Genomic DNA, 26,354 nt, shown 5'->3' with positions numbered 1-26,354 from the left:
CAACATATGTACATCCGAGGAGCGGGGAACACACCACCCACACAACACCCAATAAACACAACAGCTATGTACACATTTTCCGGCCTCACAACAGTTTGCGCATTTTAGCGCGCGTCCTTGCAGCGGGCCCCTCACATGGGGTAACCGCGCGTGGCGGACCATCAGGTGGCGACTGTCCGTCTTGGGGTGAGCATTCATCCGACTCCGCGTGACCCTCGGTATCCGCAGGAGGGGTGATCGGGCGTGAGCCCGTCACTCCTGATGCTCCTGAAGGTGGCACAGCCGGCAAGGCATTAGGTGAGAGCGACGGAGACGGACCCAGCAAGTCGGCCGACCCCCCACATGTTTGGCCACGCGCGTGTGAAGTGGGGTTGTGTACCGCAGCGAAGGGTTTTAATCTGGAGGGGTGCACGAACCATCGCCGCTTCCCCCACTTGATGCGCACGCACTGCGGACGTAACACCTCCACCACTTCCACAGGGCCCCGCCACGGCCGCACCAGTTTAGAGGAGGTTGCCAGTGGCACCTGGGGGCAGTGCAACCATGCCTTGTCCCCCGGCTTCCACTGCAGCATGTGCGCTCGACTCAATCTGAGGCGCTCATTCGCCTTCTGACGGAGGTCAGAGTTTTGCATTGCAGCATCCCGTGCCTCGGTCAATTTGTCCAGATTAAATTTAACGTGATCAGCCAGATTAGTTTTTCCCTGCGGCACGGGGATCCGCAACTGGGCACGAACAGGCGGGTCTGGTTCTCGGCCGTACATGAGGTAAAAGGGAGAAAACCCCGTAGCCGCATGGGGTGCCATCCGGTACGCCGCCAAGACCCCCTGAATTTGTAGGTCCCAATCCGTTTGCGAGTCCGAAACTTGTTGTGATAACATGGACGAGATGGTGCGATGCAAACGTTCGACCATCCCGTCAGTTTGTGGGTGATATGGGGAGGTCCGAATTTTCTTTGTGCCCAGGAGATCGCAGACTTGTCTGAGTAGTTTACCGGAAAAATTTCTGCCCTGGTCGGTCAGCAGCCTCTCCGGAGCACCTTTGTCCAGGACATAACCCTGAACAAAGGCCTCCACGATGGCTGCTGCCGACTGGTTGGCCAGAGGCCAGGCCATAGGCCAGCGTGTAAAATACTCGACACCAGTCAACAAATATCTATTCCCCCTGGGGGTGGCGGGGAATGGTCCCAAAATGTCCAGAGCGACCAGCTCGTTTATCCTGGACACTTTGATCGATTGCAAGGGCGGGTTAGACTCCCGTGCCGGTGGTTTGCGTTGTGCACATTGAGGGCATGATCCCAACAAATCCCCAACATCCCTCGTCATGCCAGGCCAGTAAAAATCAAGTTGCAGCAAGGCGAGAGTCTTTTGGGTCCCCAGGTGTAGGAGGCGCTCATGAGCGGCCCATACCACCCTACCCCGCAACCCAGTAGGGACCACCAGCCGGTGTCGACGTGACTTCCCGTCCCAATGCATTAGCAGACCTTGGCACATTTCCCATGCGTCGGAACCACCTCTTTTTCCCCCCGCCGCACCGCCAACGCGACGTCGCCACCCGAGGAGGGAGACATCCTCCATCTGGAGGCGCCCCCATTCAATGACGGGCAACCCCAACAGGGAATCTTTGCCCTGTTGTTCGATCGAATTAGGAACCACTGTATCGTCGTCGTTGGCGGCCACCAAGACAGGTACCGATGTGTCCCCTGGAGGCCTGCAACGTCCAGACCCCAGGAGGCATGCACACTCGGAGGTGGTTGGCAAGCGTGACAGAGCGTCCGCGTTGGTGTGGCGAACGCCCTTACGGTATGTGGTTTGGAAATCGTAATCCTGGAGGACCTCCAACCATCGGGACAATTGTCCCGATGGCTGTTGAACCCTCAGGGCGTACTGCAGTGCCGCATGATCTGTGCGGACGGTGAAATGCCGACTGTACAGATATGGGCGATACTGTTGGATGAAATGGACAATTGCCAACAGTTCCCTACGGGTGACACAATATCGTTGCTCCGCTGGAGACAACACCCGACTGCCGTACGCAACCACACGTTCCACGCCGTCAACCACCTGGGAGAGCACGCCCCCAATACCCGTGTTGCTCGCATCGGTGTCGAGCAAGAACGGTTTTGAAAAATCAGGGTAAATCAGGGGAAGAGCGTTTACCAAAGCGTCCCGAAGGGAGCAAAAAGCAGCTTCCTCCTCCTGACCCCAGCAGAACCGAACCCCTTTAGATGTTAAAGCATGTAGGGGTTTGGCGATAGTCGCAAAATTAGCGACGAAGCGTCTATAATACGACGCAAACCCAATAAAACTCCTAACCTCTCCCACTGAGGTGGGAGTCGGCCAGGAGCTTACACACTGCGTTTTGGCGGGATCGGTAGAAATACCTGAGCGCCCCACGATGTGCCCCAAATAACGCACCGACTCGCGTAACAAATGGCATTTTTGGGGCTTAAATTTCAAATTAGCAGCCCGCATCTTTAGGAAAACCGCCCGCAACCTCTGGAGATGTTCATCAAAAGTTTTGCCAAAGACAATGACGTCATCCAAATAAATCAGGCACGACTCCCATTGCAATCCAGCCAAAACCAATTCCATCAACCGCTGGAAAGTTGCCGGCGCTGAGTGTAAGCCCATCGGCAACCGGTTGAATTGAAACAGGCCGTGCGGAGTACGGAAAGCAGTTTTAGGCTTTGAATCATCGTCCAGAGGAAGCTGCCAGAATCCCGAAAGTAAGTCCAATGTGGAGAAGAATCGCGCTCCCGCCAAGGCGTCAAGCGATTCGTCCATCCGTGGGAGCGGGTATGCGTCGGCAACCGTAATTTTATTAAGGCGCCGAAAGTCAACGCAAAACCGCAACGAACCGTCCTGCTTCTTAACCAGGACGATCGGCGCTCCCCAAGGGCTGTTGGAGGGAGAAATGATGTCGGCGGCTAGCATGTCATCAACAGCCGATTTCACATGGTCCTTTTCGGCGGGACTCAACCGAAAAGGATTCTGGCGTATTGGCGCGCTGTCACCCGTATCAATATGGTGACGCAGCAGATGAGTGCAGCCCAAATCGTATTTATCCCGACTGAAAACGTCGGAAAATTCCCTCAGTAGTGTCTTAAGACGTTGGCGCTCTAAATTTGACAGGTCCGTCGATCCCGCGCAAAGCGCCTCGAGCCACCCTTCATCGCTGTCCGAATGTGGTCGCGGTGCAGGGACAGCGCCGACATGACTCGCGACGGGTTCCTCACAGGGCACCGGCGTTGCGTGAGCAAGCACGGTCCCCTGTGGGACCACCACCGTCTGCGAGCCCACATTGAGGACCGCGATGAAGGGTTCTCCTTCCCCTCTCACTATGGTCTGGGCCGGGAGTAAATTAGGTCCACTGACCCCGGCCCTAGACGGTCCCAGCAGAACCCCTTGAGCCCCAATGCCCTTAGCGAAGGGCCGCCGAAGTTTCAAGGGAATCAACATTTGCGCCCCCGGAGGAACGCGCACCGTTCTATCTACGAACGCCGGCACCGTCGCGAACGCCGTCCGGCTCGTAGCGGGGGATGGCAGAAACGCCATGCGTCGGCCCGATGGGAGCTCAATGCATCCCTGGTCGATTAATATCCTAATCGGCATTTTGGCCAGGAAGTCCGTCCCCAGCAGGCACGGAATCGCCAGCGAGGAGGAAACAAAAATCGGCCCAGATAATTTAATATCCCCGACACAAATCTGGGCTCGAATTTGTCCGATGATGCCAAGTGAACCCCCGTTAGCAGCAAAGAATGGCACGTTAACAGGCATCAAAGGACGGCTCTGGGCAGGGAGAATGTTATGAATCAACTCCGAAATAATGGTCGCCGATGCCCCTGTATGGACCAGGATGCGCACCTCGACCCCATCGATGTGACCCACAACGGCCGACGACCCCGACGACGCGGCTACAACCCGATGGGCCAACACGGACCACTGGCTGGGTTCAATGTGAGTACCCAGAGTGGTGCGTGTTGGTGCCATGGTACGCGATATTGGCCCCCCCTTCGCTGCGGTGTTTGAGCGTGTGACGGGCGTGTGCGTGGGCCAAACATGAGGGGTGCCGCGACTCGCCGGATTATGATGGTAGAGCTTGTGACGAGGGCCGGCGTCCCGTTGAGGTGTCGTCCCGCGCTGCCGAGGAGAGCGGCACCCCGAGGCGACGTGGCCCCGGATGCCGCAGTTGTAACAGCGCGGAAGCGCTGGTGGCGACGATGGATGTTGTAGACGGCTTGAACCGGCCCGGTCCTCCCGCACTCCCGCTCCGTGCTGCCGTCGATGGTCGATGGCGCAAACCGCTTCCACCGGGAGGGTGGCCGCAGCGACGGCACGCCCGCTCGCTGCCTTGCTGGCCCTCCGTCGTTGAGAGGACAGGTTTGTGTGGAGAAGACGGGCCGCTTGGAGGGAGCACATCTCTGCATCGTCCTGTGCGACAATGACGATGTCTAAGTCGTCCGCCAGCAAAAGTATCTTCTCTGTCACCATGGCGTCGACACCCTCGTCGTCCATTCGTGGAAAGGCCTCCTTCGCCAGTGCCAGGAGGCTTGTGCGGTACGCCAGGGGCGACTCCTTCGTCCCCCACTGGCGATCGTAAAAGAGTTGGCGACAGTCCGATGGTGGACCATATACTGCAGATAGCACCTGCATCGCCTTCCGCAGCGTCGAGCGCCTCTCCTTCGGAGCCGACGTTAGAGTGGCGAGGGCGTCGCTGTCGAGGAGTGCTGGCAGCGCGCGGAGAGCCTCGGCGTCTGTCCACTGTGCCATCTCCTGGTGAGCGAGGAAGCGCCGCTGGAAGCCGCCCCAGTCGCCATCCTCGCCCACAAATTCCTTGAGCGGGGGCAGTCGCTGATGTAAGGCAGCGGCTGCAGAGGACGATCGCGCTCCCCCGTCACCCTCACTTGACTCAGCGTCGGCCCGAAGCAGCGATGGCATCGCCGGTCGCACCCGTGGTGACGTTCCGCCCGTAGGTGGTGACGCGGCAGGTACTGTACTCCCGCCGTTGGACGCGATGCTTAGAGCGGCCACGCCCTCAACAGCAGCTGCGGCGATGGCGGGAGTTTCAAAATGTTGCCCCGTTGAAATGGCGGGAAGGCGCTGTGGTCGTTGGCTGCTGTCGCCCCGTGGTGATCCACCACATGATGTTGTCGAGCATGGCGGCTGCGGCGTACAGCAGCTCGGCCAGCTTCGCGTGCGCCTGCCTCAGCCCCTCCATCGACGGCTCCCCTTCCTCCAGCTGCTGTGGCGTGGATGCGTCCAGCCCCGGCTGGTCGATGGCATCTTCAGTCGTGTCGGGCCCTCCGACTGCAGAGGTGTCTTCTGCCTCTGGTACCCCGACTCGAGTCGTCCGGCGTGTATCCATGTTCGTACTTTGTTTCACTTCTGACGCCAGATGTAGTAACGCTCACGACTCGTTCACACCGGATAGTTGGAGGCACACTGGTTTATTTAACACCATACGTTGTGACATACACACTTGAGGGGGTATCGGCCCCCTCACCCGTCTATCTGAGGACACACCTCCTAGCTAACCCTAGCCTGCCTCAAAGTCCTCCACTCGTGGACTAGGGGAGGCTATCTTGGCCCAACACTGGTCAGTCGGGCCCAGTACCCAGAGTCCAGACCAGCACTGGCTCTGGCTCTGGTACCACGCCACTGGCTCGAGCCTGCGCGGTCCTGATAAGGACGGCGTACCAGGGGGAGACCAGGGCTCTATCTAGGACGTCTTCCGTCTTCTCTTCTTAGCTAACACATCACTCCCGAGCCCCCCGATACATTCCCCTTCTATACCCCCCCCTCCCTGAGGGGTGGGGCCCCGGGGGATCGTAACGTCCGAAGCGTGGACGTCGTAGAGGGCACCTGCCCGTGCACTCACGTAGCCCCGCCCACTGTGCTTGTTTACCATAGGCTGCCATGCATAACGGGCTCTCTCTAACACCCCTACACATGGATCAAACACATTAATTGTGACGCTGAAATTGCTCAAGAGCAGTTTTGTGAATGCTGTCGCAAGAGGTCACATGATTGGCGCAACAGTCCATTGCAAACTTCGTGATGATTGATTGGTTGAATTAGCAGGTGCAATGCATTTTCAGCGTGGAAGAGAGTAGGGACACAGGAAATGAGAAAACATTATCGAGACCTGTGATAAAGAATGATAAAACACCTCCAGGACAGCCTGAGTTATATGAAAATTTTGATTATGGAAACTGAACCATTATAACCCCCCTATGATATTCGTATGAAACTATATTTGACAAATTCCAGCCTTGTGGGTGGATGGCAATTTTCCACATTTTATATGGCATCCAGGTACCGGAAGGTGTCTACAGATGAGGTTGATAGAGCACATACCGCATTGACTACACTCTTGAGGTTGTTTGAAGTCCAGGTCTTGCCATTTAGTTGACAAATATGCAGGCTAAATCCAGACACTGATAGGGCTGGTTATGCGGGGTCTGCAGTGAGATAAATACTTTAGACACTTGTATGATGTGATTTCTATTTGGCAAGAGCATAGCTGAACAAGTTCTACGAGTTGTTTGAGAGACTGCAGTTAGCCCATCTCAAGCTCAAAGCCTTGTCTGTGTCACCTCGCATGAGGGAGGTGGTGTGCATGTGGCACCAGGTAAATGAGAAGAGGGTTCGGACATTCATGGAACATAACTGAGGGACGGTCATTTCCGTAGCTCACACCATAATGATGAAGTGGCATCGGTGGAGGCTACTGAATGGGGCATACGTCGTCCTGTGTGAGGCAGGATGCACGCCGCTCACACCAGCCACATGCAGTGCCAGCTTCTGCGGTTAGGGGGCGAGGGCGCCAGGGATGGCGCAGGGCTTCACCGGGGGCCATGGCACTCCAGGTGAACCCAGAGGCCTGGTGACCAGAGGTACCGGCCAAGGGGCCCCAAGGAGGGGGCTGGGGGGACCACGGGACCAGGACCAGGTCCCTTTCGAAGGCTCGAGAAGGGAGGCGTGGCCAGGGGTGGAGGAAGCCCCGGAACTGGCAATATAACCCGGACCCCTGAACAGGTCCGGCAGCTGTTGCAAGATTGAAGACAGGAGCTGTCACCCGGCGAAGATCTGCCCGAGTAGAGGACCCAGACCTGAGCCAGAGTCCGGTCTGAGATGGCCACCCCGTGTGGGCTAGGGTTAGCTAGCCTGGAGGTGATACCTCCCTAGGGGTAGCTGGTGAAGGGGCAGTTATACCCCTTCGTGTTATAGGGCTTATTGTAATACATGTGTAGTGGTGATACGCGCTGGGTGTATATGTCGTGTGCCAGCGCGTATGTACGGGTGTGTGTGTGGTGACGCGCGCTGACGGGGAGGAGCAGGCATCAGTGCGCGGGTGGGGGTAGTGCTGCTGATTGGCTGTGTGCCGGTGACGCGCCCAGAGGGAGTGATCGGGTAGCAGCGCGGTGTGATTGGTCGGGGAGTGGAAACACGCGCTGAGCGGAACCGGATCGTAGGGATAACGCGTGGGGATTGGGTAACTGAGGAGCGGTGCCGACGTTGAGGTCCGCATCCGCTCCGTCTCCCGGGAAGAAGGGGTATATAAGGTGATGCACAGAGGAGCAGGGGGGAAGTGGAACCATCTAAGAATGAAGACGAAGGTGCAGAGATAGAGCCCGGAGAGGAGAGTAATGGAGAGTAGAGGAGAGTAAGGTATAAGTGTGTAGCCAGCGAGAGAGAACGGTCTACACGAGCTGAGTAATGTATAGTGTGTAGCCAGCGAGAGAGAACGGTCTACACGAGCTGAGTAATGTATAGTGTGTAGCCAGCGAGAGAGAACGGTCTACACGAGCTGAGTAATGTATAGTGTGTAGCCAGCGAGAGAGAACGGTCTACACGAGCTGAGTAATGTATAGTGTGTAGCCAGCGAGAGAGAACGGTCTACACGAGCTGAGTAATGTATAGTGTGTAGCCAGCGAGAGAGAACGGTCTACACGAGCTGAGTAATGTATAGTGTGTAGCCAGCGAGAGAGAACGGTCTACACGAGCCGAGTATGCATACGGTGTAGCCAGCGAGAGAGAAAGGTCTACACGAGCCGAGTATGCATACGGTGTAGCCAGAGAGAGAGATGCAAAGTCTACACGAGGCGAGTGGAGAGTGTAGCAGAGGCGCAGAGTCTACACGAGGCGAGAGAGGAGTGTAGCCGAGGCGCGGAGTCTACACGAGGCACAGAGAGCCGGCAGCACAGAATCCAGAGTCAAGAGAAGCGCATTGTGAAGAAGAGAGGCCACGCGTTGTATTGTTACAAGTCAAGATTTAATAAAAGAAGTGTGTTCCCGTCAAGGAGTTTCCTGCCGTCATTTTCCAATACTTCATCTGGCGTCAGAAGTGAAACGGGCTTCCAAGTATGGAGACGAGGAAGACCCGTAGGACCCACGGGATTGACCGCGAGGAAGACCTGGACGACTCGGGGCCGCTGGTGGCGGGGGGTGAGGACTTGCCCACGCTGCAGGGTCCGTCGACGGCGCCGGCCGAGCGACCGGGGACAGACGCCGGGCTTCGTGAGGCGCACTCCCGACTGGCGGAGCTGCTGCTCGCCGCCGCGTCCATCTTGGCGGAGATCAGCTCGTCGGGAGGAGCGGGGACGGTGGGGGACATTTTACAAGGTCGCCCCGCAGATTCCCGCCAAAACGAATGGGGGATTCCCGCCATTGCGCCTGGGCCTACTTTTGGCGGGAACGGCGAGCGCCACGTGGTGGTGGGTTCCCAAGCGCGCGCATCGACGTCATCAGCGCGCGAGGGGGTCCGCCATCTTACGTCTGCTGCTGGAGCCGCCATCTTAGACACCGACGGACAGGCGGAGAGGAACCACGAGGCGGATGACTTCATTTTTCAGCAGCGCCTGCCCACGTTGTCAGCCTTCAAGGCGGAAGGCGGAGACTGGGGCCAATTTCAGCGAAGGTTTTTGGCCCATCAAGAGATGTCAGCGTGGTCCGATGCTACGGCGCTGCGGGCATTGCCCGCCATGCTGGACGACGATGCGCTCGCGGCCTTCAGGGCTGCACGGAAGTCGGACCGCTCCACGCTGAAGGATGCGCTGGGGTTGTTGGCCAGGGTCTACGGGCCTCCCTCTACGTGCCGCCATCAGTTCTACGCAAGACGGAAAGCGGCCACGGAGACCGCGCTGGCCTATCGCACGGCGTTGCTGGCTCTTGCTGATGCTGCGTTCCCTCGGATGGACGAGGAGGGCCAAGACGCGATGGTTTTGGAGCAGCTGCTCAAGTTGGCGCAGGACCTGGGGGTCCCTATCAACACAGCTGACGAGATTGATATTTCTTCTTTGAGAGTCGCCACGAGTATTCAAGCGCACGAGGCCCTACAACGGAAGCAAGGCGTTGGTTGCAACGCTGCTGTCGTCGCAGCCCCGGGTTTGGTGGTCGCCGAACCCCAAGTCGTCAGCCCACGAGAGGAGGCGTTCGCCACGGGACGACCAGGGGACTGGAGGCCGGGGGCCCGGTCGCCTCTGCGATCGGGCCGAAAGTCGGAGCAACCAAGATCTACTCCGACCCTCGTCACGTGCTATAACTGCGGCCTCCGGGGCCACGTGGCGTCCGGGTGCCGCGCTCCGCGGCAGCGCGCCATGGGAGCTCGGCTGGACGACGACCGAGAGCCCAAGTCATCTCTACAATCCCCGGCAAGTCGCGGCACCTCACACGCTCGGCCTGTTTATTCGGCACACATGGGACGCCGCGTTGCGGCGGAGGAGGGCCGGTTAAGGTTCGGGGATTCGGTTCGGCGAGGGGGGTTCGGCTGGGACCAGGGAGACATTGAATGGGCGGAATTGGGGCATAGAATTGTGGCTGCTTCGGCGGGTTCGTCCGTTGTTACGGGATCTATTGATGGGGTTGAGATTAGGGTGTTAGTGGACACGGGGGCATCGGCAACTATTATATCGGACCTCATTTATAATATTCTTCCGGTCCAATGTCGTCCGCTGCTTCCAGTGGATGTGCCATTTTACGCCGCTAATGGGGGATCGTTGGGCATTATCGGTCAGGTTAGGGCGTCCATTTGCATTGGAGATATCAAATTGTCGGGACCCGTTTTCGTTTCGTCTTCTTTGGCAGTTCCGTGTCTTTTGGGCACTGACTTTTTGGCTAAAATGCCCATTAAAATTCTTATCGATCAACGATGCATTGAACTGCCATCGGGTCGCCGGATTTCATTTTTGACGGGCCCTACTGACATTCGGACGGCGTGCGCTACGATACAAGCGGTGGCGACGCAGACAGTGCAAGTGCCCCCGGGTTCACAGATGTTGATTCCCCTCCGGTTGCGGAAACCATGGGTGAGGGAGGCTTCGGGACAGAGTATGCTTTTGGGTCCTTCTAACAAGGCTGTCGGGGGTCTTGATTTATCGGTGGCTCACACTTTGGTGCGGGCTGACAGGGATCCGTTTGTGATGGTTTTGAACGCGGGGTCGCGACCAGCTGTCATTCCGCAGGGCACCGTGCTGGCTCACGCGGCGCAGGTCCCTGGGGATGATGGGTTGGTTGCGCAGGTGGGCTCGAGCCCCGCGCGGAACGTTGAGCCAAGGGAAGACCTTGAGTGGGTCCATTCGTTATGTGCCGCCTCGGACGATTTGTCGGCGGCGCAGTTGGGTGCGCTGCGCGAGTTGCTCATTGAATTCTCTGATGTATTCAGTAAACATAAGTATGACATTGGGTGCACGGATTTGTTGCACCATCACATTGAAACGGGCGATGCGGCGCCGGTCAGGCTAAATCCCTTCCGACTGAGTCCCGTGGAGAAGGAACATGTTCAGTCGGCTGTTAACGATATGCTAGAAGCCGATATTATTTCGCCCTCCTCTAGCCCGTGGGGAGCGCCTATTGTGCTGGTTAAGAAGCAGGACGGGTCCCTGCGATTCTGCGTTGATTTCCGTCGCCTGAATAAGATCTCTGTGGCTGACGCGTATCCGCTCCCCAGGATGGATGAGTCCCTCGATGCATTGTCTGGTGCGCGATATTTTTCGACTCTTGATTTGTTATCGGGGTTTTGGCAGTTGCCGCTCGACGAAGAGTCGAAACCTAAGACAGCATTTCGGACTCCAGGGGGGCTGTTCCAGTTTAACCGGTTACCCATGGGACTTCACTCCTCTCCAGCGACGTTTCAGCGACTTATGGAGCTGGTTTTGTCGGGCTTGCAGTGGGATACATGCTTGATTTATATGGACGATGTCATTGTTTTCAGTAAAACGTTTGAGGAACACCTCCGGCGATTGAGAGGGGTGTTCTTGCGAATGCGATCGGCTAAGTTGAAATTTAAACCGGCCAAATGTCACCTCCTTCGTAGGTCCGTTAGATACTTGGGTCACATTGTCGATTCTTCGGGGATCTCCACCGATCCCGCGAAGACGGATTGTGTCGGTTCGTGGCCGACACCTACGTCCGTTTCCGACGTGCGTAGTTTCATCGGGTTTGCTTCTTATTATCGGCGGTTCGTTGAGCACTTCGCCACTATTGCAAAACCCTTGCACGCTCTAACGGCGAAGGGAGTGAAGTTCAAATGGGGACCGGAGGAGGAGGCCGCGTTTCGCTCCCTCCGGGACGCCTTGGTGGGTGCCCCACCCTTGTGTTATCCCGATTTTGCCAGTCCCTTTTTGCTGGACACGGATGCTAGCAACACGGGCATTGGGGGGGTGCTATCCCAAGTCGTTGGGGGTGTCGAAAGAGTTGTCGCCTACGGTAGTAGGGTGTTGTCTCCGGCGGAGCAGCGCTACTGTGTCACCCGTCGCGAGCTGCTTGCCATTGTTTTTTTTGTGCAGCAGTTTAGGCCATATCTTTATGGTCGTCACTTTACAGTCCGAACGGACCACGCGGCGCTACAGTATTCATTGAGGGTCGCCCAGCCCTCGGGCCAGTTGTCGCGTTGGTTGGAAGTCCTCCAGGACTATCAGTTTACGACTACGTACCGTAAGGGGTTGCGACACACGAATGCCGATTGCTTGTCGCGGTTGTTGCCTTGTGATGAATGCGCGTGTTTGTCGGGATCGGCGCGCTGTAAACCGACGCTTGCGGGGGAGATGGGGGCACTGGCTGCGACAGCGGGCGCACCGATCGGGGATGATTCCACTGCCTCTCAGGGTCGGGACTCGCTGCTCTCGCTGTCGCTCAGCGAATGGGGCCGCCTCCAGATGGCGGACAGCTCGCTGCTAGCATTGCGCCGCAAGGTTGGGGGTCCCGAGGGGGACCAGGAGCGTACCGGCTCCTATGTACTTGAGCGGGGCGTGTTATTGAAATGGGACAGTTTGTCCCGGCGGAACGCACTCGTGGTGCCTTCCGCTGTGAGGGGGAGGGTTGTCTTGGCGGCACACGAACGCCTCTTGCACTTGGGAGTTAACAAGACGCTTGCCCTGCTTCAGCGTGACTATTACTGGCCGGGAATGGGAAGTGATGTGGTGCATATTCTGAAGGGGTGCGTTGAGTGCGCCAGGCGTAAACCACCGGCCGTGGCAGCTAATCCACCGCTGCAATCTATTCAGGTCTCGCGTACCAACGAGCTCGTTGCACTCGATATTTTGGGGCCCTTCCCAGTCACGCCGAGAGGGAATAAATATTTGTTAGTGGGGGTCGAATACTTTACCCGATGGCCTATGGCGTGGCCTCTCGCTAACCAGTCGGCAGCGGCTGTGACGGATGCCTTCGTCCAGGGCTATGTCCTGGACAAGGGGGCTCCCGAACGCCTGCTGACCGACCAAGGTAAAAATTTTTCGAGTAAATTGTTGCAAGAGGTGTGCGATCTGTTGGGTACCAAGAAGGTGCGTACCTCCCCGTACCACCCGCAGACTGACGGGATGGTGGAGAGACTCCACAAAACCTTGACTTCCATGCTGTGCCAGCAGGTGTGCGAGGCACATGTAGATTGGGACCTGCAGGTCCCGGGAGTCCTTGCCGCGTATAGAATGGCCCCCCATGCAGCTACGGGGTTTTCCCCATTCTATTTGATGTACGGTCGGGAAGCTGACCCGCCAATAGAAACGCAACTTGGCCTGTCCGCTCCACGAACTAATTCTAATTTGGCAGAACATATTAAGTTTAATATTCACAAGCTGACAGAGGCGAGGGAGGCCGCGCGGCTTAATTCGCGGGCTCGCCAAATTGCTAATGAACGGTTGCGGGCACGGAAGGTGTCCATGCACGAATGGAAACCAGGTGACAGGGCCTGGCTGCATTGCCCTCAGGCACCCTTGGCTACGTCGCCTAAATTGTTGAGACCGTGGAGGGGACCCGTGGAGGTCGTGCGCGTTGCACGGCCCCAGTGCGTTCAGATAAAGTGGGGAAAGCGCCGGTGGTACGTTCACCCCTCCCGACTGAAACCGTTCTCGCCTCCATATGGCCTCCCCTTGTGTCGTGATGGCCGGGCGTGTGACGTGACCGGCGACCCAGAGGGGGAAATGTCTCTGCCTGATCCACACGTATGTTCGCCTGATCTGCTCCCAGGTGTCTCGGAACTGACAGCTGCCGATCACCGGCGGCCGGATCTCCGCGGCGGGGCCGGCCCTTTCAGGCCCGTTCCGCGCCGTCTGGAGCAGCCGGAACCGCCGGACGGTCGTCAGTGTCCCGCCCCATACGATGGACCAGCCAGACGGACTCGCGCCAGGTCGTGCTACTTTGCATGACCTGCCTCGTGAGGAGTCGGGGCAGTTGGAGCGCCTCGTCACTGCGTGTAGTCGCAGGGACGTGGGGCGCGTTCGTTTCGAATTTGCTCGTATCGTGTTATTGTTGACTTTTCGGGTTCATTGTCAATCTGTACATAGTTATTCTTGTTGTTGTTGTTGTTGTGTTATGTTACGGGGCACACTCGGGGGGTTACGGGGTTTTTTTTTTTTTGTTGGTTGTCGTTTTATCGTCGCGGTTGGTTGTTGTTAGCAGCCGGGCCGGCTGCGAGCTATGTGGGAGGGGGTGATGTAGTGGTGATACGCGCTGGGTGTATATGTCGTGTGCCAGCGCGTATGTACGGGTGTGTGTGTGGTGACGCGCGCTGACGGGGAGGAGCAGGCGTCAGTGCGCGGGTGGGGGTAGTGCTGCTGATTGGCTGTGTGCCGGTGACGCGCCCAGAGGGAGTGATCGGGTAGCAGCGCGGTGTGATTGGTCGGGGAGTGGAAACACGCGCTGAGCGGAACCGGATCGTAGGGATAGCGCGTGGGGATTGGGTAACTGAGGAGCGGTGCCGACGTTGAGGTCCGCATCCGCTCCGTCTCCCGGGAAGAAGGGGTATATAAGGTGATGCACAGAGGAGCAGGGGGGAAGTGGAACCATCTAAGAATGAAGACGAAGGTGCAGAGATAGAGCCCGGAGAGGAGAGTAATGGAGAGTAGAGGAGAGTAAGGTATAAGTGTGTAGCCAGCGAGAGAGAACGGTCTACACGAGCTGAGTAATGTATAGTGTGTAGCCAGCGAGAGAGAACGGTCTACACGAGCTGAGTAATGTATAGTGTGTAGCCAGCGAGAGAGAACGGTCTACACGAGCTGAGTAATGTATAGTGTGTAGCCAGCGAGAGAGAACGGTCTACACGAGCTGAGTAATGTATAGTGTGTAGCCAGCGAGAGAGAACGGTCTACACGAGCTGAGTAATGTATAGTGTGTAGCCAGCGAGAGAGAACGGTCTACACGAGCTGAGTAATGTATAGTGTGTAGCCAGCGAGAGAGAACGGTCTACACGAGCCGAGTATGCATACGGTGTAGCCAGCGAGAGAGAAAGGTCTACACGAGCCGAGTATGCATACGGTGTAGCCAGAGAGAGAGATGCAAAGTCTACACGAGGCGAGTGGAGAGTGTAGCAGAGGCGCAGAGTCTACACGAGGCGAGAGAGGAGTGTAGCCGAGGCGCGGAGTCTACACGAGGCACAGAGAGCCGGCAGCACAGAATCCAGAGTCAAGAAAAGCGCATTGTGAAGAAGAGAGGCCACGCGTTGTATTGTTACAAGTCAAGATTTAATAAAAGAAGTGTGTTCCCGTCAAGGAGTTTCCTGCCGTCATTTTCCAATACTTCACATGTGTTGCCTCCAAGAAGTCTCTTCCTCCCTCGTGTGAACCACTACAACTGGTGTCAGATGTGGCCACACTGTTAGTAATTAACTAGCTAAATGGAGACGGGGAGCAGAGCACGTACCTGGTCTCTGGAGGATGAAGACGACGTAGCAACAGCCCCGGGGTTGGCGGCCCCAGAGGAGGGTGGAGATGTATTATGCCATCCGGCTGCTCGGCGGCTTGCCGCCGTCGGGGAGAGCACTTCAGGCGGCTCACTTCTGCCTCGCCAAACTCCTCCATGCAGCGGCGTCTATTTTGGATGAAATCCATCATGGGGAGCCGAAGGCAGCATGGGGCTGTGGCTCCTGCCACCGCTTCTACAGTTCCCGCCGAAAATGCGGAATATCTCGCTGGAACTCTCCACCAACCGGAGGTCTCCGCGGCTCCCGCAAAATTTTCCCAGCAACCAGAGACCGCCGCATCACGCTTGGCATTACCGGCGCAGGGGGCCGCCATCTTGACCGCGGTGAGCGGCTGAGTTCCCGCCAAAAGTGACGGAGAACAGCTGTTCTGACGGAGTTTTCAGCCGCTGGAGGCTAATAGGCCACCTTCCAGCGGCGCTTCCTCATGAACTGTGAGATGGTAGGGTGGACGAAGGCTGAGGCGCTATGGGCGCTTCCTGCTACCCTGGACGACAACGCCCTGGCAGCTCTGGTCACCATCCCGCCAGCGGATTGCGCCACGCTGCACCAGGCAATGCAACAGATGGTAGCGATCTATGGGCCACCGTCCAATACTCGCCACCGCTTAGCCGCACAGAGGCACGGGGACACAGACCCCTCACCTTCTGTAGTGCACTGCTGGCGTTGTCGAGGGCCGCATACCTCTGGATGGACGAGGAGGGCATGGACGCCCTGGTGATGGAGAAGCTCCTGTCATTGGCGTTGAGCTGCGGGTGATCATCCACGCCATCGATGACACCGACTTGTGCTCCCTGCAAGTGGTGCGGAGCATTCAAGCTCACGTGCTTCTCCAGCGGGAGACGGGGTTGGTGGCATGCGCTCCGCCCGAGGAGGCGTGCAGCTCACTGCAGGAGCCAGCTCCTGCCCAGACCTTCGCATCGACCCTGGACAGGGGATGGCGAATGGACGACCGGCCGCATCGGGATGTCGCTCGCCAGCAGGGGAGGACGTCGCCGCGACCAGAGCGGGGCCTCATCTGCTGCTTCAACTGTGACCTGGAAGGCCACGTTGCGTCGGGTTGCCGGGTGCCTCGACGACGCTTCTCCGGGCCCCAGCCGCCATCCGCCCAACCATCCTTCTCTCCACGGCAACCCGTGGTGAGTTGCGACACTGCACACACCCAGCCCCCAGTTCCCCTTCACGCATCTCATTTCGCCGGGTTACGGTCTCGTCGTGCGTCGGTACAGGGGAGTGCGGACTGCATTCAGGCTGACTGGTCACTCCGACCGGGTCAGTGGTCGTAGTTGGCCAATAGGGTGGTCGCCGCGACCGCGGGTTCGTCGGTTGTCGTGGGCTGCATTGAGGGGGTCGATTTTCATATGCACGTCGACACGGGGGCGTTGGCGACCATCATTTTTGAGCTCATTTATAACATCTTGCCGGATAAGTGACATTGCTTGCGCCCTGTCGAAGTGCTGTGCTTTGCCGCCAACGGGGGTTCATTAGGGATCATCGGCCAAATGACTGCTCAAATTTGTATTGGGGATGTCAAATTGTCTGGGCTGATCCTCGTTTCGTCATCCCTTGCTGTCCCATGCTTGCTCGGGACTGATTTTTTGGGAAAATTGCCAATACAAACTTTAAATAGATCAGGGTTGTATCGAGTTGCCCTCCGGCCGTCGCTTGGCATTCCAATCTTCCTCCACCCGCTTGTGGATGGTGAATGCCACGGTACAAGCGCTTGCGGCCCAAACAGTTTGGATTCCCCCGGGCGTGCAAATGCTCGTTCCTCTGCGCTTATGTAAGCCGCTTGACTCGGCGGCAACAGTGGCAGGGATCCTCCTGGGTCCCTCCAACACAGCTGTGCGGGGGATGAATCTAGTAGGGGCACAGACCCTGGTGTAGCTGACAGGGACCCGTTCATTCAGGTCCTGCATGCTGGGTTTTAGACGTCCATCATTCCACAAGGCACAGTGCTTGCCCATGCATCGCCCGCGCTTCAGGGGTGGTAGGTAGCGTTGGGGCGGGGTCACGTCCGACGCCGCGTTCGGGTTCAGATGCCTGCAGGGTAGACTCCCTCTGCTCAGAGGCTGCGGACTTGTCCACAGCCCAGCGGAGCAAATTGAGGTAACTCTTAATGGAGCTCGTTGACATTTTCAGCACCGGTAAATTCTCTCCCTGCTGCACAACTGTCCCATGAAAGATTTGGCGACATGGTGATGCAGCCATGAATCCTCAACCATCGACCACATTGTAAACACCTGCTGTCTTCACTCCTTTAAAAGAGGAATGGACGACACCCTCTCTGCTTCTGACCAGACAATTTGAGTGGATAACAAATCTAATATTGCATCTGTACGGGGCGTCCATAAATGACGTCACGCGATTTTGGACGATTTTTGACCCCCCCCCCCACTCTCGTCACACGGCATCACGAAAAGTCAGACCTCCCCTCAAATATGACGTCACAAAGCTGTGCCCCTCCCCCCCAAAACCATATTTCCATTTTAAAAATAAAAATGCTTCAAATCACTTTAAACTATTGTCATTGTAGTGCATATTTAATGTGGCGCTGCACTCTGATGTTGTAGGAGTGTTGTTATAACAATTCTATATTTATTTAAAGTTGCGCATTTTGATGTGACGTCACATTTCTCACCCCCCACCCCCTCGTCACACGTCGTCACAAAGGTCTGCCCCCCCCCCCAGGTGCGTGACGTTATTTCACACTTATTCTTTTTCTCCTGTGTCACTTTATTCCAACAGAATTCCACGCGTTCAACACCACGTATCTCCGTAGCAACTCTTCCGCTGGCACTGCTCACCTGCTACACTCCGCTTGCACCGATCGCTCCACTCGCTCCACTAGCCTGCTCTCTCTCACTCTCTAGCCTCTCAGCTGCTAGCCTATCACTACACACTCTGGTAGCTTCCCTACTGCTAGCCGTATCACACTCAAACTTAAAATTCCGCTAGCCTCTCTACTGCTAGCCTGTCTACGCTCACTCCTCCATCCTCTCCCTTGCCTCCAGCGGGGGATCAGCCAACACTGCTGGAGAGGACGAGGTGTGGAGAGCGAGGTCCCAGACTTCTCTTGAATTACCCCTTGTCTTCACTCCAACCAACTCAACTCCTCTGCCTCACACGTTCCTCTTTTATCCTCCTCCTCAGTAAGTCTCCCCAGATGGCCCTCATTAAGCCGGCATCCTCCCCACGCCTCACGGACGTGTTCTCCCCCTTATCGCCACTATCTCTCGCCTCTGTGGCGCCTACTCTGCGTATGCATTTGCAGCCAGGCAATCACTGCCTCTTTCCCAAATTGCTGACGTCTCTCTGTCTGCTGTCACCCAGGCCATCCGCCTGCACCTGATAATTCTTAGCTGACCTCGCTGTCTGCAATCCCGCACATAATGCAACCGCTGTTTGCAAACCCTGCGCGAGTTACGCTACTACACATCTTTAACTGCTGCTATTAATCCATAGCCTACCCTTTAAGGGGCTCATACCACCAGGTTCTGAAACTGGTTTTCCACTGTCACTGAGTTTTCTACAGTCAGCTGCCAGACACAAAAAAGCATGCACCTTCTCCACAGATGTATCAGCATGCCTCACAGACAATGCCACACACATATCCACTCATACACTATTAATTAATCAATTATAATTTTCCTCATTATCATTGTGATTAGTATGGAAAAAAACATATTATTCAGACGAGTAACATGTAATCCTTTTTAACACCAAATGTTTGCTATCAGGGTATATCCGCAACAGGCCCTCACCTTCTCCACATCGCCCAGCCCCTCTGTGTCCAGCAGCAGCAGACATTTCCTCTCGTCGCGGGGGTGACGGACTGGCCAGATCCAGATACCCTTGGTGTGGGATTGCACTGTGTTACCCAGTGAGAAGCCTGAGGAAGCCAGAGAAATAGACGTGTCATCTTGTGTATAACGTACCATATAGCCCACTCACTTTTTCTTGAGCTGTCCTTCCTCGGGTGTATTCACAGGACGTGTCCACTGATAGACAGGAGGTTCCTGGTGCATACCCTAAATGGAAGTTTGATCCCACAACCTCTTGTCTCCTGGATGTTTTGTCTTCTTCACCTGTGAACCGGTTTAAGCGTCATATTTATACCCCATCTGGCATTTCCCTCTAAGTTTCTCGAATCTGCCTTCCTCCTGGTGGCTTACCAATGGTGGCTTCGCCTCTCCTGAGCTCACTTTATTTTTAACTGTAACAGGAAGCCATTAACCTTATTTTTCCTATGTGTACAGAGATAATGTAAATGCTGCATACACATTTGTTGCTATAATTGTGTCCTTGGTTAAACATGTGGTGACAAATTTCCGATTTCTCAACGCTCATCATTACTGTAGGGCACATTGTTTGTCATCCCCCAATGACCAATTCTACTGTTTACGTAAATATAGCTAAACTAAAATATATATTTGTACATATATATTACATTTTACACTCTCAGAAGGCCGTGGGGACAATGGATTGTCTTATTATTATTTTATTTTTTACGTGCCAGGACAGATAAGGGGGTGGAGACATCTGTTTAGGTATTTTGTTACTCAATCTCTACGTTCGAAATTATTTCGTGTTATTAAATAAATAACACGGGCAAAAGTAGTACACAAATGGGGGGAACATGCCGGTTTAAAAGAACAGACACGTGGCACCCGCCCAGCCCTATCCCTAACCCCCACCAATGATGACGTTGGCTCTTTCATTGACCACTTTTGGAGTGTCTCTGAAGGCAGGTGCCAGGCGCACACGCCCCACATCTTTGGCCCTTCAGGGTGCATGCTCAGCCTACCAGCATGGGGTCCACTCGAACAGGAGCAATGCTCCCCAACCCCCCCGCTTTTCCACATCATGATTGTTAATTTCATACTATTGTAAAGAGCAGACCAGTACCGGGTAGGGTGAATACAATGTTACTTTATTTGCGGCGCTCTCACTCAGAACCACGTCCCTCATTCCTCCATTTCCCACCAAGAAAGCGCCCGAGCCCTCCGCCTCTCCCGCCGACGTCACAACTCTCTCCCGGGGCCGTTTCCCTCGCCGATCACCCCGCCTTCCCTCCATTTTTGTCTGATGCCGTCAGCCTCTCGTGGGCATCTTATCTCACGTAATAATAAGTATCTATAAATCACCACCCACCCCCCACTCCTTGGAAGGAAAATTAGTCCTCGATTTCTCACGAGGATTATTTCCTGACATCAACACTGACGCGCATCCATATTTATAAAGTGGCTGGGACCTTGCACAGATACTCCCGAATTTGCAGGATGCCGTTTCAGAGCCTATGCAAACCCTTGCCTAGTAAGGATTATGCACTGTTTCTGGACTCCGTCAAAAAAGCGATCATAAGATAGGTTTTTGGGATAGATCGCTTAAATATATAAATGTGTCGTTAAAACCAGCCACCACCCGATGCAGCCAACTAGTAAGGGTTGTCACGTAAACAGAGCATGCCAATTCGTCACTAGTACTGCACACCGATCCAAGCCAAACTATAAACTTTCATAGATTGCCCTGGCGATCCATGACTATAAGATATTATTAATCGCTATGTACGATACTAACTGCTGCTTTAGCACCTGGTCATGCAGCAACGTCAACAAATGCATCAAGTCCATGTTTAGGGTGTCCAAGAACCTCACAATCACTCCTCTAAACATCTAAGGATGCCCCCATATGGCTGCATAACAGTGTCTACATTGGGTAATTTCCAAGTTAACAACACTTAAGACCACTGCAGTGTAGGACCTATCAGGAATATGTTTGATATGAACCAACCTCTGGACCGCCGGGGTGTGGGAAGTGCAGGTCTGGCCTTTGGTTCCGTCTGCTCAAATTTCCCAGGTCTGAATTACAAATTAAAAAGTACACAACACAAATTATATTAAAATATTATCAAATGGCCGTGTCTCATGGCATAGCAACATAGCAACAGCCAGGTTGAGTGTAATGAAACTGAATCATTGCCCTTTATATGAAGATTTTTAAGAGCAATAAAAAAAACATTCTCAAAGGCACAGCAGAACTCAGCTTTTTGGTATAAAGCGCCGATGACCAAATCACTTGAAATGCGCCCTCAGTTGTCAATTGTCGAACATTAAAAGCTAAGCAGGTTTGAGCCTGGACAGAGCTTGGATGGGGCTGTGCTGCATCGTGGGCAGCATGTGGCAGCACCAGACATTAATGATTAAACCGTACTCATGAGTCCTACTGAGGATGAAACCTGTCTACAGGTTTGTTTCTCTGCTTTATGTTGGGATGCACAACGCTTTAAGTTGGTGGTACAAACTACAAAAGGACCACATATTCAGTTATTGTAAGCTTTCTGGATAAGGCTGAGAACTCATTCACATGCAATACACATGTGTGCGTGTTGTTTCATCTAATGCATTGCCCTGTAAAGTATTTCAATGATAGTGCATCTGTGTGCTCACTGCCTTCACAGTCCGCAATGCCTGGATTGGTGACGTATGGTCAAATAACACCGATGATCTGCACAGCAGGGGAGGCCCTCATCCAGTGTTGGATTAACAAAAGGGCTGTACAAGACCATGTGCCTGGTAACGGCTGGTAAATCGGTTCTCAGAGTGAAACATCACTCCTGAGGGTGCACTCGCTGTGATGTTTTTGTTATTTCCCATAGAACATCCAGCCAACATGTTTCTGCGTGACACACCCAATCATTGCCCAGCGCTTGACCATGTTCCTCACATTGGTTAATTCCTCTCCATCTGTGGGAACAAAAACACAGAGAAGTCAGTGCTTCGCTGTAGTGGCATAGATATTGAGTGCACAGGCGGTGCAACTGCACTGTGGTTCACAGGCCATAGTGGCCCATGCACTCGGTGAGAGGGGCAGCGGCAGATTGGTGAGATTTATAAAGAGGGTGCGCCAATGTCAAGTTCTGCAGTTGCTGTGAACCGAGTAACGAACAGCTTATGTAGTGCTATAAATTGCGTAGGGACAATTTGTCCCACGTTCGATTCGATGGGATGTATGTAAGAGAAACGCATAAATATATGAGATCATATCGGTGATGTTAGGAATCTTAAGTCCGCCATTGCTCATGTACACACACTCGAATGCTCTCCAAACAACACAAACACACAGACACAATTAGGCGTGTACACAGTCACAAAAAATTCTCTCATACACGCACTGTATCGAATAAGCAAAGAAGAATATTCCGAAATTGCCTTTGAAGACTGTATGTGAGAGCCTACGAAAGCCAACATGGCAAATAATAGATAGACCCAAACACACAAACACACTGTCACCCACACGTATAACAATGATAATTTACACTTTTGCACCTTTCATCCAGAGGTCACAAGGCGCTGTACAAAACACAAACACACACACACGCTGGCTCACACCAACAAAAGTTTCTAGGAAGAAGTTGCGTACTAAGGCGCTATTTGAATAAAACAAAGTGAATTCCACAGTCTGGGGGCCACACGAAAAAAGGCGCGGTCACCCATCATACAGAGTTATCAAGACATACCCATGCAAGGTAACACACTTGCACAATTACATACATGCACCCTCATACACTCGCATTAAGAAATGCATGCAAAATCACACACATTACTTAAATAAAAACATTAATAACATGAATATGTAACTTACCTAATCCACATCATGGGTGAAGCTCAAGTGGCGATAAAGTCACAAGGCCACATTCCACAGGGACTTAATGCAATTGTAGTAATATTGCATCAGGATTATTTTCCTGACATCAACACTGATGCGCGCCCATATTTATAAAGTGGCAGGGACCTTGCCCAGATACTCCCGAATTTGCAGGATGCTGTTTTGGAGCCTATGCAAACCCCTGCCTAGTAGGGGTTATGCACTGTTTCTGTACTCAGTTAAAAAAGAAGTGTTACATAGTTAAGAAATAGCTAAAGCGCCCAAACGTGCATGACCAGGACGGTTTCAGAGTCTTGAGAAGCAATGATTACTCTTTGGTTCTTTCAGTAAAGTCACGTAGAAAGAAAAGTAATTCAATAATATAATACGACGTTTCGATATCAACACAAGCAATTGTCATCAGGTAAAAAACAAACCTAGTAAACTTAGAAATACAATGCAATACAACACAGAGAACCGGCTAACACAACAGTCACACCCTACCTGGTTGATTACGTTCTTCCAAAGATTGCTAAACTTGAGAGAGAGACAAAACACAGACACGGAGACACACAGACAGACACACAAGCAGAGAGAGACAAAACAGAGACACACAGAGAGAGAGAGACACACACATAGACACATAGAGACACAACGCATCTATGTCGAGACCTTAAATAGAGACAAAGGGGGGTGGGGCAGAGAGAGAGGTGTGGGTGCTGGAGCAGATAAATAAGCATGTCAATGAGAGAGCTGTGTGTAAATCCACCCCGCGGCGGCCGGGGGAGAGAAAAACCCATGCAAGCCTGGTAAATTTTAGAGAGAGAAATAGGAAGTTTGAGAAAACGAACTTAGCAACATTTTTGGAAATGTAATGGAATGCACACAGAGAGTCGGTTAACACACAGTTAACGAATAGCCTGGTTGATTACGTTCTTCCAAAGATTGCTAAATTAGAAGTTAAGTGTGAAATTTGACAAACAGAGACACAAAGAGAAAGAGATAACAAACTTAAATCCTCCCCGTAGAGGTCGTTCAAACTTGATTTGAAGCTTTCGTGACTGCAGGAATTGTAATAAATTTTATTCCGTCTAATAAATGGACAAATGCCTCCTTATTTTATATGCGAACTGTTTGACCGTGCTTTTCCGTGCTGATCAGTGCGGGTTAAAATCATTTTTATGTTCATCCCATTCACTGAACATTTGACAAATCACACCCAGCTATGTTCTAAGCGTGATACAACACCGCTTGTATATGTGTAGTGCATGTTATTTACCTGGTTCTTTACTATGATGTAGGCTTGATTCTCCTTCTGACCTGTACAACAAATTCAAATTAATCATTCGTGTCGTTGTGGAGATTATAAGGAACAACATATATCAGCAGACAATATTCCCCATTCACATATCTGCCTCTACATATACATAATAAAAGTGTATTTTACACATACCATCTTAAATTATCTACAATTATACTAATGATTATTTAGTTTCATGTATTATATGTAGTTTTTCTGCAAGCTCGGATCCATGACTATAAGATATTATCTAAAACTAGATGGCCGTTCACCAGCATAGGTTAGACAAGCCTGACTTTACAAATAAGACGCTGTCAAAAACTAGTCCAGTTGTTTAGTTTTGTTAAACAAATTCTGCTGAAAGTATACACTCCCAGAGGTTACGTGTCTCATGAAACGTGTAATGTTGATATTTGGGGAGATATTAAAACGGCTTTATGTTCTGCTTAATTCCTTTGCTACGAAAAAATACCTAGTCAAGTTCAATTAAATTCAGCACAATCAGTAGTGTTTTAAACTTGATTTGAAGCTTTTGTGACTGCAGGAATTACTCTTTGGTTCTTCCGGTAAAGTCACGTAGAAGGGAAACAAATTAAATAATAGAATACGACGTTTCGATTGCAACACAAGCAGTCTTCATCAGGTAGAACTAAATTTGAGAGAGAGAGACAAAACACAGACACGGATACACACAGACATACACACAAGCGGAGAGATACAACACAGAGACACACAGAGAGAGACACAACATAGACACACAGAGACCTAATGCCTCTGTGTCATGGCCTCAAATAGAGAGAGAGGAGGGTGGGGTTGGGGCAGAGAGAGAGGTGGGTCTGCTGGAGCAGAGACATTAGCTGATTAGCATGTCAATGAGAGAGCTGTGTGGAAATCCACCCAGCGGCGGCAGGGGGAGAGAAAGAGCGAATGGACCTATAAGAGCCTGTTACATTTTATAGAGAGAAATAGGCAGTTTGAGAAAACAAACTCAGCTATTTGTTTGGAAATGTAATGCAATGCAACGCAGAGAGTCTGATATATTATTTTTTTATTTTATTAATTTTTCTACCTACGTGACTTTAACGAAAGAACCAAAGAGTATTCTTTAATTGTCTCCTACCGCAAAGGTTCCCAACACATGAATGTAGATGCCCTGTCGCGATTGCCAACGAGTGACGGGTGCGCATGTTTCTCAGGCTCGGGGCGCTGTACGACGCCTGCAGAGGCCTTGCCCCCTCCCATTGTGCCGTCAATCGAGGTTGACACCCCTGATGAAGCCGACGGTCCTGAGGTGTGTGACGCTGTTATTGGCTTGGACAATGCAGGGTGGGGACGCCTCTAGGTTGAGGACGCTTCCCTGATTAATTTATGACACTGTGTGAAGGGGGCGGACGGGGGTGGGTATCGACAGGGTGTAGCCTTTGTCATCCTCAGAGGCAGGTTGCTCATGTATTGGGACAGAGGGTTGCGCCGTTACAACATTGTCATGCCCACTGCCCTATGGGGTAAAGTCATCTGGGCGGTGCACGTGCGCAAGACACTAGCCACACTTAAGCTCGACTTCTTATGGCCCGGTATGGTGGAAGATGTCGCTAACGTATTGAAGAGGTGTGTGCAGTGCGCTCGGCAGAAACCCCCGTCTAAACCCTGGTGTCCACCATTGCAATCCATTCGAGTTTCCCGCATAAATGAGCTGGTTGTTCTTGATGTCCTCGGTCCATTTCCTACCACCCCTCGTGGGAATAAGTAGTTACTGGTGGGCGTCGAATATTTTTCACGGTGGCCGATGACCTGGCCACTTCCCAACCAGTCGGCGGTGGCCATCACCGAGGCATTCCTCGACGGCTATGTGATGGACAAGGGGACCCCTGACCACCTTCTGACCGATCAGGGTAAAATATTTTCTTCTAAATTGCTGCGGGAGGTGTATGATTTGTTGGGAAAAAAAAATACATATGTCGCTCTACCACCCCCAGACAGATGGAATGGTGGAGCAAGTCCCAGCTTGACTGGGACTTGCATGTTTTTGGGGTCCTGGCTACCTATAGAATGGCCCCTCATGCGTCCACTGGCTACTTGCCATTTTTTTAAATGTACGGGAGAGAACACGATCCCCCCATTGATGTCCAATTACAACCCGAGCCAAGCAGGGCCAAATCAAAAATTTTGGAGCCCATGTGCCTTACCCTTCAGAGGCTTTCGGAAGTGCGCGAGGC

General features: G+C 53.3%; 1 protein-coding gene across 4 annotated transcripts in view; it reads right to left on the bottom strand.

Moving 5' to 3' along the window:
* LOC144737520 (guanylate-binding protein 1-like) overlaps positions 1–26,354 on the bottom strand; it is a 100,355-nt gene that overhangs the window by 60,693 nt on the left and 13,308 nt on the right. For all 4 annotated transcript variants that reach the window (XM_078620248.1, XM_078620250.1, XM_078620249.1 and 1 more), the window contains exons 3-6: positions 24,118–24,158; positions 21,883–21,937; positions 20,985–21,052; positions 18,956–19,083 (exon numbers count right to left, since the gene is read on the bottom strand). In XM_078620248.1, the coding sequence (XP_078476374.1) occupies positions 18,956–19,083; positions 20,985–21,052; positions 21,883–21,937; positions 24,118–24,158 (292 nt within the window). The remainder of the gene's footprint in view (positions 1–18,955; positions 19,084–20,984; positions 21,053–21,882; positions 21,938–24,117; positions 24,159–26,354) is intronic.

The sequence above is a fragment of the Lampetra planeri genome, chromosome 71 (genome assembly GCF_965212315.1).
Source record: "Lampetra planeri chromosome 71, kcLamPlan1.2.h2, whole genome shotgun sequence".
NCBI classification, from domain to species: Eukaryota; Metazoa; Chordata; class Hyperoartia; order Petromyzontiformes; family Petromyzontidae; genus Lampetra; species Lampetra planeri.
This window is presented reverse-complemented; position numbering and strand designations above follow the sequence as displayed.